The sequence below is a fragment of the Grampus griseus genome (genome assembly GCF_964374135.1).
Source record: "Grampus griseus genome assembly, chromosome: 4".
Taxonomy (NCBI): Eukaryota; Metazoa; Chordata; class Mammalia; order Artiodactyla; family Delphinidae; genus Grampus; species Grampus griseus.
The window spans coordinates 142,153,850-142,172,367 of record NC_138997.1 but is presented as its reverse complement, the minus strand read 5'-3'; the positions used below and the strand labels follow the sequence as shown (position 1 = coordinate 142,172,367).

Below are 18,518 nucleotides of genomic sequence, written 5' to 3'. Positions count from 1 at the left end.
TTTTGTGGTATGTGGGCCTCTCACTGTTGTGGCCTCTCCCATTGGGGAGCACAGGCTCCGGACGCGCAGGCTCAGTGGCCATGGCTCATGGTCCCAGCCGCTCCGCAGCATGTGGGATCTTCCCGGACCGGGGCACGAACCCGTGTCCCCTGCATCGGCAGGCAGACTGTCAACCCCTGTGCCACCAGGGAAGCCCCATTTCTCTCCATCTTTTTCTCGATATGCATAAAGCTTACCTGGCTTTAATCATTGTACACATTGTCTTCTGTTTCTCCTCACTGTCCCTTTTACTTTTTCCACATGTCAACTCAGTGGGTCGGAGCAGTGCTTAGACCAGGGCTAATTCTTCCACCACTGAGGCAAGGCCTCCCTGGTTCTAGCCGGCGCCCCATAAACCCGGTTAGGGAGAGCAGTCACTGTTCCAGCCCTGTGTGAGTTCGGAGCGCTGTGCCCTCTGACCCTTCCTTACGCACGTGTTGAGCAGCTCCCAGGGCCTCCCCCGATCTACAGAGTCCTTTCTGGGAGCTCTCTCTTCTTTGGAGCCCTCACTGTTCCCGCTTCCCCGGACTCTCAGCTCCTCCTCAACTCAGGGGGTCCCCTGAGCTCTGCTCTGTCCCTCGCCCTTGTGCCACCACCCAGGAGCTCTCTGAGGGCAGTGAGCGGGGCAGTCGTAGGGCTGACTTGCTGGTTTCCCATTTCTCAGGGATGCCTGTCCTCCAGTGCCTCCTGGTCACTGTCTTGGAACTGTGGTTTCATATATTCATATATTGGGTTTTTTTGGTTGTTTGGCTGTAGGATAAATCTGGTTCCTCTTACTGCATATTGGCCAGGAGTGGAAGTCTCCCTTCATTATGTTGTATGTTAATATCCATGCCCGGGACTTGTTTCCTTGAAGGCCACTAACAGCAGCATCCTCTTCTCACCTGTTTTCAGCGCCTGTAACTCAGTTTCTGTTGCACACGGAGCGTTTCATACGTGTTTGTTAAGAGACGTGGTTCTTTGTTAGGCAACTTGTGATGTGAAGGCTCTGGTTGTAATTCTTCCGGTTCGCACTTCTTAGTTGCCTGCTATGAGCTAGTGAAAACAAGGTGACGTGGAACAAACTCAACCCTGCAGAGTATAGCCTTGGATATCTAGTCCAATAGGAATAAATCAGAATCTTAAAAATCCATGGTCCTGAGTATTTGAAATCAACAGAAATCTGTTGCTTTTGAGTGCAGGAAATATACCAAACAAATGGAGTGAGAGGCCTTTTCAATGTAGTTGGTCTGATAGAAGCAGTGTCTGGGGACCAGGTGGGCGGTGAGCGGGGAGCTGCTGATGCTGGTGCCTGGACCGTTCATGTCTTCAGGGACCTTGGATAACATGGACCTCATTTCTGAGGCTGGTAAAAACAGTTTGTGAGAACAGTCGTTTGAAGGCAGTCATTTTGGTCGTTTTTGCAGGTTGCTGTCGGACACAGGACCTTACGCTAAAGGGAAATGTCTAGGGCTTTTTGTGGTAAATCACACTTGATGTAGTATGTGCTACGTTCAGCTGAACCTCTGCAGGGGCCCCACAGATGCAGGGCTTTCACCCCTTTGCAGGCTCTGAGCTCCTGCCCTGACGATCCAGCCCTGACAAGGGCTGGATGCCGAGGGCACAGCAGATCCTTGATGCACAGTTTCTGGATGAGTGAGAGAAAGAATGTATAAACGCATGAAGGGAAGGGTGAGACGCGGCTGCTTAGATTTCCATGCTTTTTACTGACTTTCTCTGCTGGCAGTACGCGAAAAGCTTCTTCTGACTGTCCTGTGATGTTTACTGTTGTACACAATTTAAACGGAAGCCGTCCAGTGGCCTGCTCTCCGTGCAGAATTCACCACCACAAGTATCTGTGAATTGCTTACTTTAATGTCTTGCTGCCTGTCCTTTGCAGTGTGTCGAAGAGATCCTGGGGTACCTGAAATCCTGCTTCAGTCGAGAACCAGTGATGGCAACTGTTTGTGTCCAGCAGGTCAGAAAGCAGTTTCTTTTAAGCCCTTCACCCCGGCACGCTGATGTAATGCTGCCCGTCGTTCAGAAGGTGGTGCTGGTGGCGCGTCCGGCAGCCCCACCTGTCCCGCCTTTGCTCACTCGGCTGTTCTCCGGCCAAGAGGGCTGCTCCTCCCTCATGGTCCAGGAGGAGGACGCTCGCCCCCATGGGGGCAGAGGATCTCAGAAGCTGTGCTGGCCTCCTGTCACTTAGCTGGTGCCCTGGTATCCCTCCAGTGCCCTGCACAATCTGAAGTTTTGCTAACGTACCCGGTTATGTGTAGGTGGGTGTGATATTTGTGTGGGAGATTCTGTGTTACCTCAGATGTTGATGGCTTCAGTTCTTCCACTCTAGCTGTTGAAGACTCTCTTTGGGACAAACTTGGCCTCCCAGTTCGATGGCTTATCTTCCAACCCCAGCAAGTCTCAAGGCCGTGCTCAGCGCCTTGGCTCTTCCAGCGTGAGGCCGGGCTTGTACCACTACTGCTTCATGGCTCCGTACACCCACTTCACCCAGGCCTTAGCCGACGCCAGCCTAAGGAACATGGTGCAGGCAGAACAGGACCACGACACCTCAGGGTAACCTTCTGATAGTCTCCTGTGTTCAGAGAACTCTAGAAAATGTGGTTGCTGCAAGGATGCTGAAGGCATGGCCCTGCCTCCAGAGAAGCATGTGGTCCAGTGGGTGAGATTGCGGGCGCCTCAGTGTCTCGGCAGGGCTGGGCTGGGGGAGAGGAGTGCTGAGCGGGCTTCCCGGGAAGCGCACTCACTGCTGATTCGTCAGCCAGCCAGAAAGGGGACACGCTATTCCCCAGGGCGCATGACGACATTTCCCTTTAGAGTAAGTTCCTGTGTGTTGGTGGCGCTTTGGGGGCCTGTAACTCAGGTGGCTCAGTAGTGCTAGTGTGTAGAGGGCATAGGTATTATTACTCTCTGTTTTGTAACTTTATGGCTAAAAGTCTATTTTCACTCAAATTTATAGTTGTTTATGGTGCCTGGAATTACAGTAGTTGTTTCTTAAATTACCATCAATTATTAGTGCATATTTGAGTTACTACTCTGTAGTAACAATAGAATTCCTGGTTTTTCTTTATATAGATGTAGTGATAAAACAGCTATAGTTAAAATACTAGAGTATTTTAGGAAAATGTCCACGTTTTGGGCTTTAATTGGTCATGTACTTACTATTTTTCCAAGTCTCAGGAATAAGATTCTTTAAATACTTGGTCTAATAATATGGGGTATAAATAAAACAAGCAAGTGTCTGATTACTGACATTTAATATTGTGTTTCTTAAAAAGAAAAGGGTATAATTGATGTAAAGAAATTTTTTCCCAAGGAAATCAAGTGGTATCTTCTAGATCCCTGAATCTTTCAAATGACCATCACCTCTCTGGCCCCACTACACACGGGCTGAGTGGTGAGTTTCCTGTAGCAGAGGAAAGCGCTGTCTCGGGTAGCCTGCTGCAGGTGACAAGGTTTGATCTGTCGGTCAGCTGTAAACTCTGTTTCACCTAATTATCTTCACTAAAGGAAGAGCTTGATGCCGCTACACTGAGTGGCTGTTATAGTTCTTTCTGACTCTAAAACGCTCTGATTTTGTGAATTTGAATTAGTTTGACCTGGAGTATAGCTGGATACATAGGAGAGTATTTAAGGGTATCCTTTGCTCACCTTTCTTTCTGCCTGGCAGGTGGTTTGACGTACTGCAGAAAGTGTCTACCCAGTTGAAGACAAACCTCACCAGCGTCGCAAAGAACCGCGCGGACAAGGTAACTGGGAGCCGGCAGGTGCACGCTGGGCACGTTGCAGGTTGGGGCCTCCAAGCTGCCTGCAGTGGAAGACTCACTTACGGATTCTTGCTTTCTCTTTTTTTTCGTAGAATGCTATTCATAATCACATTCGTTTATTTGAGCCTCTTGTTATAAAAGCTTTAAAACAGTACACGACAACAACCTCTGTGCAGTTACAGAAGCAGGTTTTGGATTTGCTGGCGCAGCTGGTTCAGTTACGGGTTAACTACTGCCTTCTGGATTCGGATCAGGTTTGTCGCTTTTATCTTTCGTCTGCTGCACCTGTTCGTAAGTTAATAAAAATGAACTTGGAAAGACGCTGAAGTCTACCTTAAAGAAATGCGCCGTTTTTCCCCCACCAGCGGCTGCGTCTCATCTGTCTCACCCACTGGTTGACACGGAAGGCCTGGCGTGCGCAGGCCTCAGCAAGCGTCGCACCCTCGCCCAAGCTCTCCAGGCGGGGCTCAGCCTTTACAAATCTGCCCGCGGCTCTTCCCGGCCACTCACCCTCCCCCACTCCACGGTTAATCCGAACTTACATTGTCGTTGAGATTTACTGCTGGGGGGACATTTCTGCAGAATCCAGAGTCTTATTTTAGACAGCTTATCAAGGAAGATCAGTTTCAAGCGATCTAAAGTTAGCTCACCTATTTGAAAGGGAATGTGATCTGTTGGGCAGTGGCTGGCCCCCGGCCCCTGGGTCCCCGCGTGGCGGCTGTCTGGGCCGGCCCTGAGTGTCTGTGCTTGCTTCCACCAGGTGAGACCTCCCTGCCACGGGTACGACTCTGGAAAGCTGTGTCATTTTGTGATGCGAATTCTCTTAAAGCAAGCGTCATGCCAGCCAGGTTCACTGCAAAGGAAGTTGCCTTTAGGTCGTCAGAATGTGACTGTCATTGTTGGGCTGTGGTTTGGTGCTACTTTCCCACGAGATAGGAAATACTGCAGTTCTCCGTTCCCTTCTAGACACCACGGTGTCTGCGGTGTAGCACTGTCGTTGAGGCATGCCTGCGCATCAGATGGGGACTTCAGAAAGATAGAAGAAAGCAACAAAAATCACTCCGTTTTGGAGAAGGGCTCTGTGTGGCATGACTGAAGAGAGAATTTGATAAAGGCCTGTCTGACCAGTGTACGGTTGAGTGGGCAGCTGTGCTCTTTCTCTGTCCACTGACGGCAGCCCCAGCAGAGACTGGTCTCTAACCACCCACCGGCCACGCACCTTGAGAAACTCACCAGGAGAAGCGAGCAAACACATTCAGGACGCTGGTTTCCCCACGGGTGGTGTTGGGGGGTCACCTGATGAGAGCGGGCTTGGGGCGGGGGCTCTCTTTTGACCCAGCATTTTCATTGTCCCGCCCTCTGCTCTGGTTCTCCGAGGAAAATCGTCCAAAGAGCCGTTTCCTTCCTTGGGGACGACGCTCACTGCGGGACGGTTCCCGGGCTCTGACGCAGGGGCTTGGGTGGAGAGAAGCCCTCATCTGAAGTGGGGGGCAGCCGTGGCCGAGAGGGAGGCAGGCGCGGGCACGCGAGGGGAGCCTGGGAAGGTGGGGCCTCCCCGGGCTTCCCCCGCGCCTGCTGCTCCAGGGGAGAGCAGAGCCCGGGCTGGCTGCACTCTCAGAGGACACGGGCCGCCTTTCTCGGTTTCCCCCTTCTGACTCATCGTGGGAGGAAACTGATTCTCTCAGGTGGTGGTCGGTCTCTGCTGGGTCTGCCGTCAGTGGACAGAGAAAGAACACAGCTCCCCACTCGGCCGTACCCTGGTCAGACAGGCCTTTATCAAATTCTGTCTTTAGTCATTCTACACAGAGCCCTTCTCCACAACAGTGATTTTTATTGCTTTCTTCTCTGCTTCTAAAGTCCCCATCTGATACGTAAGCGTCGAGAGAGAATTCCGTGCTGTGTTCGTCTCTGCGCACGTGCACAGGTGGTCTGATGTGCGGGTCTCGCCGCGAGCCCAGCACTTTCTGCCTCTTACTTGGTGGCGTTAGGTTTTCTTGCCATGGGCGCTCTCTCCCCACGTTTGTTCCGATTTGTTTCTGTCACTCAGCGCCCTTTCCCCCCAATTCTTAGGGTTCAGTACCTTGACAGTTTTTATGGACAAGGATAGAAAACTATCAATAGAACAGGCAAGTGATTTAACTCAGTTCAGATAGTGATTTACTGAGCACCTGCTGTGTGTCTGTTTCACACCCGGGGGCGAGGAGGAAACTGGAGATAAGCTCCATGCTTCGGGTTGGAGAGTGAATTTGGGCACTTGGAATGTGACACAGAACTGGCTGTAAGCCAGTCGTGAGGTCCTGCCTCTGCTTCTCAAGGCCACCCTCCCCTCCGCACCCCTCGGTACCCAGCTCCTTTGAATGTTGGGGGCGCTGGGGGAGAACTTGGACTCACTTGGGCATCTTTATTCCTAAGCCAGTTTCAGGAAATCCGTGCTGTGCGGCTTGCCATGAGCTGGAGCGCACGAGGCCTGCTGCTGTGCCTTGTGGGTGCTGCCTGGGGCTCCTGGAATTCATCATCTGTTTCTCCCAACAGGTTTCACCTCAGTGTTCAGTAAATGTGTTAAGAGGGATTTCTGGAAGTGTCTTGAAATTATCTAGTCTGACAGTAGAATACGTTGGAGTCCTTGTGCACAAACAAATTCACTGTCAGGAAACTTGTTAAAGGTTTATACAAATGAGTATGAAGAAAAATAACCTAGTTTGCACATTTTAATTATTGATGTAAAAATTTTATATTTCTGCCTGTAGGTGTTTATTGGATTTGTGCTGAAGCAGTTTGAATACATTGAAGTAGGCCAGTTCAGGTAATAGCGTTTTGTTATTTTAGATTGCTTGTCCCTGTTACGTGATTACATGGAATTTTATGTTATGTTATGTTATTTGCCGCACTGCACAGCATACGGGATCTCAGTTCCCTCGACCAGGGATCAGACCCGTGCTCCCTGCAGTGGAAGCACGGAGTCTTAACCACTGGACCGCCAGGGAACTCCCTACATGTAGGATGAGCATTTATCTTAAAAGGGTTGTTAGGCATTTTTGCTAAGCATTATTTTTAATGGAAATCTGATTAACATGCTGTGGATTTTTGTTTCTAATAAAAATTCATGAATAAGCATCTCAAGACGTGTTGAGAAGTAGTTCTGCATCTGATAATCACGTGTTGTCAGTTTTCATTTCATATTTCAAAGCATTTAATTATAATAGTTTTCTAAATGAACTCTCATTTGATAGAGCACTAATTTTTCTAATCTTAGAGAAGACAGTTTTTGGATATAGTTGTCTTTAATAAAGGTAATTATTATGCACTGTACTTACATTAATTGCAGTTTTTCTTTGCTAGACTGTAAGGTTTGAATACTTCCTCTTATAAGTATAATTATAGAAAATTAAAATTGTTCAGTTTCTGAACTAACTGATAAGTAGTTAGGGAAACATAGTGCAGAGGGAAGTGTTCTGAGAGTCCCCTGGGTCTGGAGGCATAGTTTCTTGTTCTCGACCATGTGATTCGAGGCAGGTTACTTTTTCTCCTTTGGGTGTCAGTTACTTTTTCTCCTGTTGGGCGCCTTCTCCAGGCCCTCACTTAGCCCAGGCGCCCCAGAAGACGTGCTGGTGCCACCCCGAGCCGGGAACACGGGAGGACGTCAGCTGGACTAAACTGGGTCCCGAGGGTCCTTTAGCTCAGCGCCCACTCATCCCTCCTCGCGCTCTCCCGTTTTCTCACATGTGCTCTCTCAACTCTGAATCGAGAGTAATTTCATGCTGTTTATATTGGTTATGTTTCTTCATTTTAAAAGGAAGCGTCTAAATGGATGTTTTTGTTTCTAGGGAATCAGAGGCAATTATTCCAAACATCTTTTTCTTCCTGGTATTACTGTCTTATGAACGCTATCATTCAAAACAGATCATTGGAATTCCTAAAATCATCCAGCTCTGTGACGGCATCATGGCCAGTGGGAGGAAAGCTGTGACACACGGTAACGGGACAACCTTTCACTGTGGTCTTCAGTGGTCATCATGTGCTGACGCCACCTTCCCCCTGTGTGGACAGCTGCCCAGCGCTCTGTAGGCTGTGCGTGTGTACGCGTGCGCATGTGCACTCTGGCTAGAGATGTTTAAAAAAAGGAGAGAGCACAAGCTTTACTCTCAGGAGTGTATGATCCACTTAGGTAAACACAGACAGTGAGATAATCTAAGGTGCACGTAGAGTCTGACATAAATACTCTTGTCTAGCCATGTGAAACAAAGAATTTTACAGTCCAGCTTCTGTAAGGACATTGGATTTCTCGTCCAGTGGTATTGGAAGATATAGTTTGGCCGTGATTCAGGGCCTTCTGTTTTGCCTGGTTATTTCGTAGCAGGTTCAGTGAGGTCCACAGACGACAGTCAGCTGCTCAGGCAGCCTCCTCCCACCTGTGGAATGAGGTGGTGTGCTTTAGGAAGGAGCTGTGAACCTTTCTTTGCACTTTTTAAGCTGCTCTTCCTACCGACTCCTCTCTGGCTCCATCGTCAGGAATCTGTAGGCTTTTGAACTGGGATTGGGGTGCCTCCCAAGACCTCGGCTGGCTGCTGCACCCCGGGTCCCCGTTCCGCGTACCGCAGTAGGGTGACCAGCGAGCCGTGGTGCCGGGGATGTGGAGGGGCTCGGCAGCCACCATTTCCCACTCTAGCAAGACGGTCACCTTAGCCGTGGCCTTGCTGGGGCTCAAATCCATGCCTCAGCACGGGGGTCCATGACTGCACGTATGGACTTGGGGTCACTGGACAGAGTTGAAAGTGCAAACGGCAAATAGAGAGATGACTGAGGTTTCCCAGATCAGAGCGTCTTTGGATAGAAAATTGATGGGCAGCCAGACCGCCCCGCTCTCTACTGGGAAGCCTGGTTGTCTGTAGAAAACTCAGCAAGTGTGGTGTGTGTGTGTGCGTCACTGAGGGTGAGAGAGTGTGCCTTTCAGTAATCGTGGTGACATGACTGGGCTGATCCTTCTTAATGAAAGGCCTTTCTTAGTTTATTCAAGTGGTGGTGTGAGGCAAAGCATTTACTTTGCTCTTTTGGAGAAAGACACGACTTGGGGGAAAACACATTGTCTAATGAGAGAGTGACTTTAATTGCTTGAAACAGTATAGAAATCTAATACTTTGACTAAATGTTTTCCATTGAAAAAGCATTTATTCTCTCGTCAGGTAAATTTTTAAGTAGATTATGCATGAGGATAGAATGTTGCTATTTTGGTTAGTTAGAAGGTTTTATTATTTTGAATTTGACTTTTGAATTTTTGTCTCTTTGTGTCAGAAATAATGTTATGTCACAGAAATCCTAGTTTTTTGTTTTTTTGTTTATTATTATTATTTTGTGTGTGTGTGGTACGCGGGCCTCTCACTGTCGTGGCCTCTCCCGTTGCGGAGCACAGGCTCCGGACGCACAGGCTCAGTGGCCATGGCTCACGGGCCTAGCCGCTCCGCAGCATGTGGGATCTTCCCGCACTGGGGCACGAACCCGTGTCCCCTGCATCGGCAGGCAGACTCTCAACCACTGCGCCACCAGGGAAGCCCTGTTTTTTTGTTTTTTAAAATCTTCACAACATTATCAAGTGTCAGAGGAAGACCCATGGCCTTCCAGGATGGTATACAGGTAATTTCACGGCACTCATTGATAACCTTAATTTATGTCTTATCACAAAGCTAAGTATGGGTCAGGGTTTTCTTTATTTCTTGAAAATAATTTGGAGATGTTAGTGCTGTCTTCCGAATGCATCTGTCACATACTGCCTTCTTAGTGGGCCCTTTTGTGCCTACAGCCATACCAGCCCTGCAGCCTATAGTCCACGACCTGTTCGTTTTAAGAGGAACCAATAAAGCTGATGCAGGAAAAGAGCTTGAAACCCAGAAGGAGGTGGTGGTGTCCATGTTACTGAGGCTCATCCAGTACCATCAGGTAAGAGGAGGTGTGGGGCGGTCGCTGACCCCTCCTTGTCCCTGCAGGGACAGGAGGAAGTGCCACGTGGCTGCTGCCTGCTGTCAGTGAGGGTGGCTTTGTGCCGGCCCTGGGCTCTCGGGCGGTGAGACGCAGGGGGACATAAGGCTTGGTGGGGTCTGTCTTGAAGGCAGTGTGGCCTGGCGGACGGTCACGAGGTCGTTCAAGGCGGTAAGCATGGTGGAGGCCCTCTTTTCCAAAATGAGGACCAAATACCAGTCAACAGTGTCGATCAAAATGGTAGCGTTCTAAAGAATGATTTTTAAAAATCTCAACGTGAAATAATTGAACGACTTTATTTGTACATTTATCTACCACTATGTTGAGGGAGGGCCAGAGGCTTTTTCTTGGCGCTGATTCCTGGCTTCGTTTTCCTTAAGGTGGAGTAGGAATTTCAGGTGGTGTGTGAGGCAGTCTGAAAACAGAAGTCTGGCTTTTTAATGAATTCTCTTCTGTAGCTGGTACGGTTGCCTAGCCCTCACTTATTTTGGTAATTCTTTTTAGCTATTTGTCTTTGAATCTTCATAAAATCTAAGATTTTCTCGTAGAAACACTTTCTTTGTGCATTCTCATTTTGGTTAATCTAGGTAATGTTTAATTAAGTGCTTTTAGTGTTTAATTAAATCCCGTAATTACAATAAAAAGTACGACTACCATAAAGAGGCTTGAGAACCAATAACCGGCTCTTGGCAAGCATGCAGTTTAGTGGGAGGCCTGGAGGGCCGCTCAGCTGGCACAGCGTCCCCGGAGCTCCCGGCCTGGTTTACGGAACGAACGGAGAGGGCGGGTCTTGGATTAGGAGAGTCGGGATGAGCGCAGAGTGGCCCCTGTGCTGCAAGTGCTGCCCGAGGTGCCTCCTGAAGGGAGAGGCAGCTGTGGAGGCGGCCAGGTGGCTTTCCAGGGAGCGGGCTCAGCCTGGCCAGCACGCTCACAGATCAGGCTGCGGGCTTTTCTGCCAACAGGCGGGTGACAAGCGTCTTCAGCTTTGCAGGAGCTCCTCGTGTCTGCTGTCGTTCTGGAAGCCTTCCCGGCAGCATTTTCACAGTGGTCGTGTGCCAGGGAGACCGTGTTCACCAAAACAGGCTTTTAGGGGTCCCTGTTTAGAAGGGACCCCTAAACAAACTCGTGCTCGTGCTCACCCAAGGCCAACTCTTCTGAAGTATGGTGTCCTCAGTAGAAGGTGACCTTTGCACAGATGTTAACACACACGAAAGCCGGAGGGTGTCTGCACAACAGTTTAGTCAAGGCTGTGCTTGTGTCCTGCCAAAGGTTGAGAGGAGTTTGGCTTTCCTTTCGTGCCTTTCCTCTGGTTGTCACTCTTGTAAAACTGTAGAGATGACAGTGCTGTGGTCCTCCTGCGTGTCCCGGGGCCAGGGCTGCGTCGGCCCTCCTTGGGGGCACGCGGGCTGGGGTCTGAGTGTCTTCCGGCCGTTCCCTCTGTGCAGGTGTTGGAGATGTTCATCCTGGTCCTGCAGCAGTGCCACAAGGAGAGCGAGGACAAGTGGAAGCGGCTGTCTCGGCAGGTAGCCGACATCATCCTCCCGATGTTGGCCAGGCAACAGGTTTGTCCCCCTCCCCCCGCGTGTGGGGTCACTGCGACACCGTGGAAGTGGGTGAAGATGCTCGTGAGAGGTGGGCGCTCGTGGTGGGCTTTTCGTCAGTGCGTGGTGTGTACATTTTATGGTCGTTACTGGTGCCATCTGGGCGAGTGCGAGGCCAGAGGGAGAGACGTGCCCTGGGCCCCAAGGCGCCCTTGGGGAAGTGCTTCCAGGGCTGCGTCCTTTCTTGCTCACACCCTGTCTCCCTCACTCTGCTCAGCCACACGTCCTCTGTTTGCTCTGTAGGGGAGTGTTTTTCCTTATCACGTATGAAGTAAGTTGGCAGTTACCCGTCATTTAATCAGGATTTCTGTGGTCACACGATGCAGTCAGTGGTCTCCACAAGCGCAGTGGAAGGCACTGGTCTGGCTGTGTGTGTAGGATGGAGCCCAGTAGTTGTACGGCTTCTGAACCACTTCTGCCCCCGCCCCCCGTCCCCCCAGGGACGTCGAGGGCGTCGAGGGCAGGACGCTGTGCTCTGGGTGCTACACCACCCTGGGAGCCGGGCAGCAGGGACGCGCTGAAGACGGTCCCTCCAGGAATCCGTCCCAGCTGCTGGCAGAGCTCTGGGTCTGAAGCACTTTGGGTACAGTCAGCAGATGCCTGTTCATCTGGGTCGGCCTGGCTAGGGAAGCGGGCGCTCTCAGAGTGAGCGTTTAGTTGGAACGGGGTGGGGAGACAGACAGCAGAGGGGAGTAAGCTAGTTATGTGTATAAAATGTCAGATGAGAGTGCTGGAGGGAGGGGAGGTGTGTCGGCTGGGGGTGACATCCACGGGGACTTGAAGGAGGTGAGGGATGAGCTGAGCAGATGCCTGGGGAAGAGCTCTCTGGGTGGAGGACTTGGGGGAACCCTCGGAGAGCTTGGTACGAAGGGGGTCAGGGTGAACTTGAGAGTGGAACAGGCGGGCGGGGGTGTAGGGAGAGCCACTCATGGCTCAGGGCCTGTATGGACCGGGAGTGGGAGCGAAGGGGTGAGAAGGGGCGTCTGCTGGACTTAGCTCAGACGCAGAACCAGTGAGCTTTGCTGACGGCTTAGGTGGGGTGAGGGATGTGAGAGGAGGGGCGGGCAGGTGGCTGTAGCGTAATGGCTTTGGGCAGACCGTGGAAGGAGCGGGTTTCGGGACGAGGTCAGAGCCTGGTTTGGATGTGTTTGGTTGGGACACTGGTTGGCGCCAGGGAGGCTGGAGGAGGCCTTTGGGGTGCGAGCTGGAGGGCAGGCCTGAGGGTGGACGAGGTCGCTGCGGGGCCCAGGGTAGCTGGGCAGTGGGAGAAGGCCAAGCCCCGGGAGGCGAGGAGGCCCATGGACAAGACGGGCAGGAGCAGGTGGCGTGGTATTCTTACAACCGAGGAGAAAAGGTGTTTCCCGGAGAAGGGACTGATCGCTGGGAGCTGCTGCCGGGCCAAGCAGACGGGCCCTGGGAACTGACCCGCACTTGGCCACACGCAGGTCCCTGGGGAGCGGCTTTGGTGGAGCGGAGGGAACAGAAGCCCAGCCGGCGTGCGCTGGTGAGAGGGCAGGAGGAGAGAGGGAGAGACGTGGCGGCAGCCGGCCAAGCTGGGGGGCACGAGGGCCAGTGTCCACCCTGAGGGCAAGAGCAGAGGGGCACTGCCTCTGCAGGACAGGCGGCCGTGCCGTCGTGGCGTCCCTGAGCACCACCAGACCCAGGGCTCCGTGGCCGCGTAGCCGACAGGTCATGGCCAGAGGGCCTTGCCGGCGGGTGGGCCCCGGCAAGAGACTCATCTTCCCACCGCAGAGGGGCGGCTCCACGCCAAGCAGGGCTCAGACCTGCACCTTGAGAAAATCGCCCTCTGCGGAGATGTTACTGTGTGTATACACACTCGTTAGTAGTGACGACAGTCATCAGTAGGGGAGTGGTTGAGTGTACTGTGGTAGAGACTTAATTTGGAATATTTTGCAACCTTTAAAAATAATGTTAGGAGGATCTCCCTGCCGGTCCAGTGGTTAAGACTCTGCCCTTCCATTGCTGGGGGGGGGGGGGCCGGGTTCGATCCCTGGGTGGGGAACTAAGATCCTGCATGCTGCACGGAGAGGCCAACAAAATTTAAAAAATGTTAGGTTTTAAAACCTGTTGCCTTGGGAGTTCTCCATTATATTTTTAATGGAAAAAAGCAGAGACATTTATAACATGATTTTTCAAAACAACTTAAACAAAAATCTCTCTACATGTATAGGAATGTGGAGAAAGTTAACGAGAAATACACTAATTTGCTAACATTTGTTACTACGTAGTGGGGTAGGGATGGGGTGCCAGTAAAGAAAGAAAAAAGATACAGTATGTATGATACCCATTTAGGTACATTACTTGTGTGTAAAGAGATGCGAGAGAGGCTGGTTCCTGAAGTGCTGATGGTGACTGGGTCAGGGCGGTGTGGTTTCAGTTGATAATTTTCATACGTCTACATATTTGAATTTTTTACAGAAAGCATCTGTGGTTTATTTAATAAAGATCTAAATGCAGAGATTTCCATCGTGGAAAAAATACAGCTGTGTTACAGTGTTGTTCTAAAAAACGTTTACTTGGTTCACTACTGAAGTTAAAATGCGTTTAAGTGCGGGGGTGGGAATGGTGCATGGTCAAGGCTATTTGACCTTGAGACAACCGACGTGAGGTGTGAAAGTCGGCATTTCATTGGCTCACGGGAAAATGTCTGTGACGTTTCATTGCAACAGATGCACATTGATTCTCACGAAGCACTTGGAGTGTTAAATACGTTATTTGAGATTTTGGCCCCTTCCTCCCTCCGTCCCGTGGACATGCTTCTACGGAGTATGTTCGTCACCCCAGATACCCTGGTGAGTATCCCGCCTCCTGATGGCATCTTGGCTTCACCACTGTGTGGGGCACCCGGGGGTTTCTGCTGGGGCCAGGGTGGAGCCTTAGTATTTGCATTTTAAGCAGGTTCCCGGATGGTACTGATGCTGCCTGTCTGGGACCACACTTTGAGAACCAATGAGACAGATTTATTGGTGGAATTGTAAACTCAGGGTGATTTTCATAAATGAACTTGGCAATCAGGAAGAACTTAACCGTCTTTTTCCTTTAGCTATAACATACTTGTCTTCCTTCCTCTAGGCATCTGTGAGCACTGCTCAGCTGTGGATAGCCGGGATCCTAGCCATTCTGAGGGTTCTGATTTCCCAGTCAACTGAAGACATTGTGCTTTCCCGCATTCAGGAGCTTTCCTTCTCTCCGTATTTACTCTGCTGTCCAATAATTAATAGGTTAAGAGATGGGGGCAGTAATTCAGTACTGGAAGAACACAGTGAAGGGAGACAAACGAAGGATTTGCCAGAAGAAACATTTTCCAGGTACGCTCTATGTGGGAGCCTTCCGCGTGCGTGTCCTCAGGCCGCCGTGTGGTGTTTGGGGTCCCTGAGTCTCGCTTCAGCTCCGCGAGGCGGGTTAAGGAGTCCGTGTCGGTGTGTTTCCTCTGCCCAGCCTGCCTCACCTGTGGCCCTCGTGCCTGTCTGCAGGCTCTGTCACATCCCGAATCAGACCCTCGTTAAGACTGCACGGTGGTAGTGGGTGGGTGCAGGCGGTAAGGGCGTGGCTGCCTGCAGAGAATTGGAAAACCTAGGAAAACCCACTAAAAGTCAGTCTTACGTTTATTCCCGCCGGGTGCTGGCCACCCTCCACACTGTCAGTAGTAAAATCCCCCTCCCCCAGGGTGGAACGCTCATACGGTGCTCCCCTGGGTGTCCTTGCGGCATCAAATCACATCTGCCCTTATCAGTTCTTGGGAAGCTCCTTGAGGGTGGCGATCACAACTCAGGCACTGAAAAGGCTTGTTGTGTAGACGACTGTGTATCCACCTTTGCTGGATTCGGGGTGCACGCTGACTTATACCTCGTAGAGCGTGTCCAGGAAGCACAGTTCCCGAGAACGTGCTCCTTCCTGCCGGGTCCACCGTAATGTCCACGTAGCTGCCCTTGGTTGGTCATCAGGGCCTGGGGCGCCATTGTGTTTGTGGAGATAAATCCAGTGAAACTGCATGACACCCATTTGTCCGCAGGTTCGGCAAGGCAGCCTGTGGCTCCTGCTGTTACATGTAAGCAGGGGCTAAAGTGGAGGATGCGTTAAATTCCTGTGGTGGGTTATCTCCCTACTTTATAAAGCTTTGAAGAAACACTGCAGGTCATTTTACCCTCCTGACAGTCCTTTAAAGGTGGTATGATTCCTGCCATCTCATTAGTGAGGAAAGTAATACACAGAGGGGTAAAGTGACTTAATCCAGAGGGCTGGCATTGAACACTTCACTTGACTTGCATTTTTACCCTACTGCCCTACCCATATCTACTGTGTATATTACTCTTACGTGTGTGCCTCCCTCCCAGAAGTGCTCCGCAATAGGCCCCTACGTCACTGTCACCCTTCTCCCTTTCTTTGAAGGTTTCTGCTACAACTGGTTGGCATCCTTTTAGAGGACATTGTTACGAAACAGCTAAGAGTGGAAATGAGTGAACAGCAGCATACTTTCTACTGCCAAGAGCTAGGCACGCTGCTCATGTGTCTGATCCACATCTTCAAGTCTGGTAGGTGCATCCCACTAGTCTTATTAGAGCATCTGTATATCCCCTGCCCTGCCCTGCACACTCTCAGGGTGTAAGGAGGTGCTGCCCAGTGCGAGCTCTGCCCTGCTCAGTGTGCCTTTGAAGACGTTGTGCTGATGAAAACAGTAAACCTGGGTGTTTCCTCCTGTTTTAAAGATTTGGAAAGACAAGATGTTTTTGTTACCTTTACGTATGATTGTGGATTAAAAAAAACAGTGCACGCAAGAGAGAGGTCACAAGATCCCAGCCATGTAGCAAGCATAGGAAGCAACCTTAGGACAGTCAGTGTGTTTCAACAGGAATGAGTGTTTTCGAAAGGAATGTCTTGCTAGTTATAGGGTACAGGCATATCCTTTTCTCAGCAAGAAAAAATGAAAGGCAATTCTAATCTCTAGGAAAAGCAAACAGCAAGGAAGTCATGGTCCAAGTATGAAGCAAACCTGGAAGTGGTTTGAGTCCTGGAAGTGCGGGGGTAGGTGCTCTCTTCGGGTGTGACTGCCTCTGGTGTGTTTAATTCTGTTGCCGCATCGTGTATTTCCACGTCTCAGCTCTTTTACTGTGTTGCCTTTGTTTTCTGTGGGGCTCCTTCCCCGCGGCAGGAAGGATGGCCTCTGGTCTCAGCCCCTGCGGGAGTCCTGTGAGGGACTCGTGAGCCCTGGGTGCTCTGGCCAGCCTGGGCTGGGTGAGAGGCTGGACAGCATTCCTTTGGGAGAAAGGGTTACTTTCCAGTAGTAAGGGAAGGGGAGCAGACAGAATAACTGACGGTCCACTGCAGGTGATGAAAGCATACCAAGGCAAGTTTGGAGGTAACACCACAACTGAGAACAGAACGATAGCAAATGGTCGCCTTAAGAGGGGTGGGGCAGGCACTTGTCAAGGCAGAAGGCCCATCTGTTGTGGGATTTAAAAATCACATGTGTATATTACTTCAATACAAATTAAAACACACACATACCCGCATACATACCACTAGAGCAGAAGATAGTTACCGCCGTCAACCTTTATTCATTCAGCAAAGATGCACTGAGTCCGCCGCCACTGTGCTGGGCCCTGGGTGTGCGGTGGTCAGTACAGCTGACGTGATTCCTGCCTCTGTGGTGCTCAGTCTCGTGGGGCAGACAATACACAGATATGTCACCACAAGTCTTGCTATCTCCTGAGAAGGAAACAAAAGCACAGTGACAGCCAGCACAGGGGTGGGCAGTAGGGGCAGGTTCTCCTAGGGGCTGCTGAGCTAAGGCCTGAAGGAGAAGGAGCTGGCCCTTCGGAGAGAGTGTTCCTGCTGAGAGGGGTGAGGGCTCGGAGGGGCTGAGGGGGCGGGCAGGGACCTGGGCTCACGCGGCCTGGGAGCGATGGAGAAGGACACCCCTGCATGGGTGCTTCACGTACCTTCGGTCGCCCTCGGCACAAGAGTGTGGCCAGAATTGAATTTTGACGATGGTTTACAGCTTCCAGCCACCTTGTTTACTTACCATTGAAATAATTTTCTTTTTGAGGATCTTTTGATTTATGTTCCACCCACTGCGATAAGTCTAAAGTTGAGAAAATAATTAAGCCATGTGAAGAATAAGTTGTTTTTAGTATATGGGCCATTTTAATGTTTGGCCATCGGTTGGTTTGGATCTGACACCAGAAGGGTACCAGTTCACATCGAAGGACGGCTTTCTACCTTCTTTGGATAAGAGCGGTGCATTCTGCGGCCCTAGGCGCATCTAAGTGGATTTCCATGGCGTTCCAGTGGATTTCCGTGCTGTTCACTCACCCGTCACTCTAACTTCCTCTTCCTTTTCTCAGAAATCAGGGGAAATACTTTTATGGTTTGTTGCAGTGCTGTCAAGTCCAGCTTCCTGCAGTGCGCAGATGTTCTGTGTCTGCACTAATCCAGTTGCTTCTGGCCACACGTGGCTGATGGGCACTGGAAGTGTGGTGTTGTGACTGCGGAGCTTTTATTCAGTCTAATTTTGGTTAAATTTGAACAGCCATGCATGGAGTGGAATATTGAGAAGGCCGCGCTCTGCTCCGGAGCCCGGGCTGGGTATCGGGGCACGTGGGTTTTGCCACTCGTGTCTTTGGGCATTGTTCAGTTGGTCCAGTATTTGTAAATAAGGGGTGTATGGGTGTGTACAAATGTCTGTTTCTATCTCCTCGTGTATTTTGATGCCATTTCTTTTAAAGGCACCAGGCAAGCAGAATTACTGTGTTTGGTTGCTTTTGAGATAAAATAAACCATCTTGTTTTTTATATAAATAAGGTGTCTTTAGCATCTCAAGTTGGTAATTTTTATTTATACATTGCTTAAACAATGACAGTAATTTCACCCCTCCGTTGAAAATCGAGATCTTTGAATTTGCCCATTTCAGGTATTATTTCTTAGAACAGGAACTAGTCTGAGTAATGGCCTTGACCTCTCATTTTCTGTTGTTGGCGGGGGTGGTGGTTTATGAATCCCTAAGTCATTTGCCTATTTCACATTCAATCCAGCATAAACAGAAGAGCCAAGAAAGTTACCTAGTCTCCATTTTATAGGTTCTGGGTAACTAACACCTCGTCCTCTCCACTGAGGCAGGCCAGAT

General features: G+C 50.5%; 1 protein-coding gene across 1 annotated transcript in view; it reads left to right on the top strand.

The window, feature by feature from the left end:
• Positions 1 to 18,518, top strand: part of LOC309822327 (huntingtin) — a gene marked incomplete at its 5' end in the record, with an annotated part of 99,874 nt that overhangs the window by 35,858 nt on the left and 45,498 nt on the right. Inside the window, 11 exons of the mRNA XM_082654040.1 lie at positions 1,919 to 1,996; positions 2,369 to 2,592; positions 3,707 to 3,785; positions 3,896 to 4,057; positions 6,551 to 6,606; positions 7,628 to 7,776; positions 9,598 to 9,734; positions 11,219 to 11,335; positions 14,065 to 14,187; positions 14,468 to 14,703; positions 15,785 to 15,927. Coding sequence (XP_082510166.1) covers positions 1,919 to 1,996; positions 2,369 to 2,592; positions 3,707 to 3,785; positions 3,896 to 4,057; positions 6,551 to 6,606; positions 7,628 to 7,776; positions 9,598 to 9,734; positions 11,219 to 11,335; positions 14,065 to 14,187; positions 14,468 to 14,703; positions 15,785 to 15,927 — 1,504 coding nt within the window. The remainder of the gene's footprint in view (positions 1 to 1,918; positions 1,997 to 2,368; positions 2,593 to 3,706; positions 3,786 to 3,895; positions 4,058 to 6,550; positions 6,607 to 7,627; positions 7,777 to 9,597; positions 9,735 to 11,218; positions 11,336 to 14,064; positions 14,188 to 14,467; positions 14,704 to 15,784; positions 15,928 to 18,518) is intronic.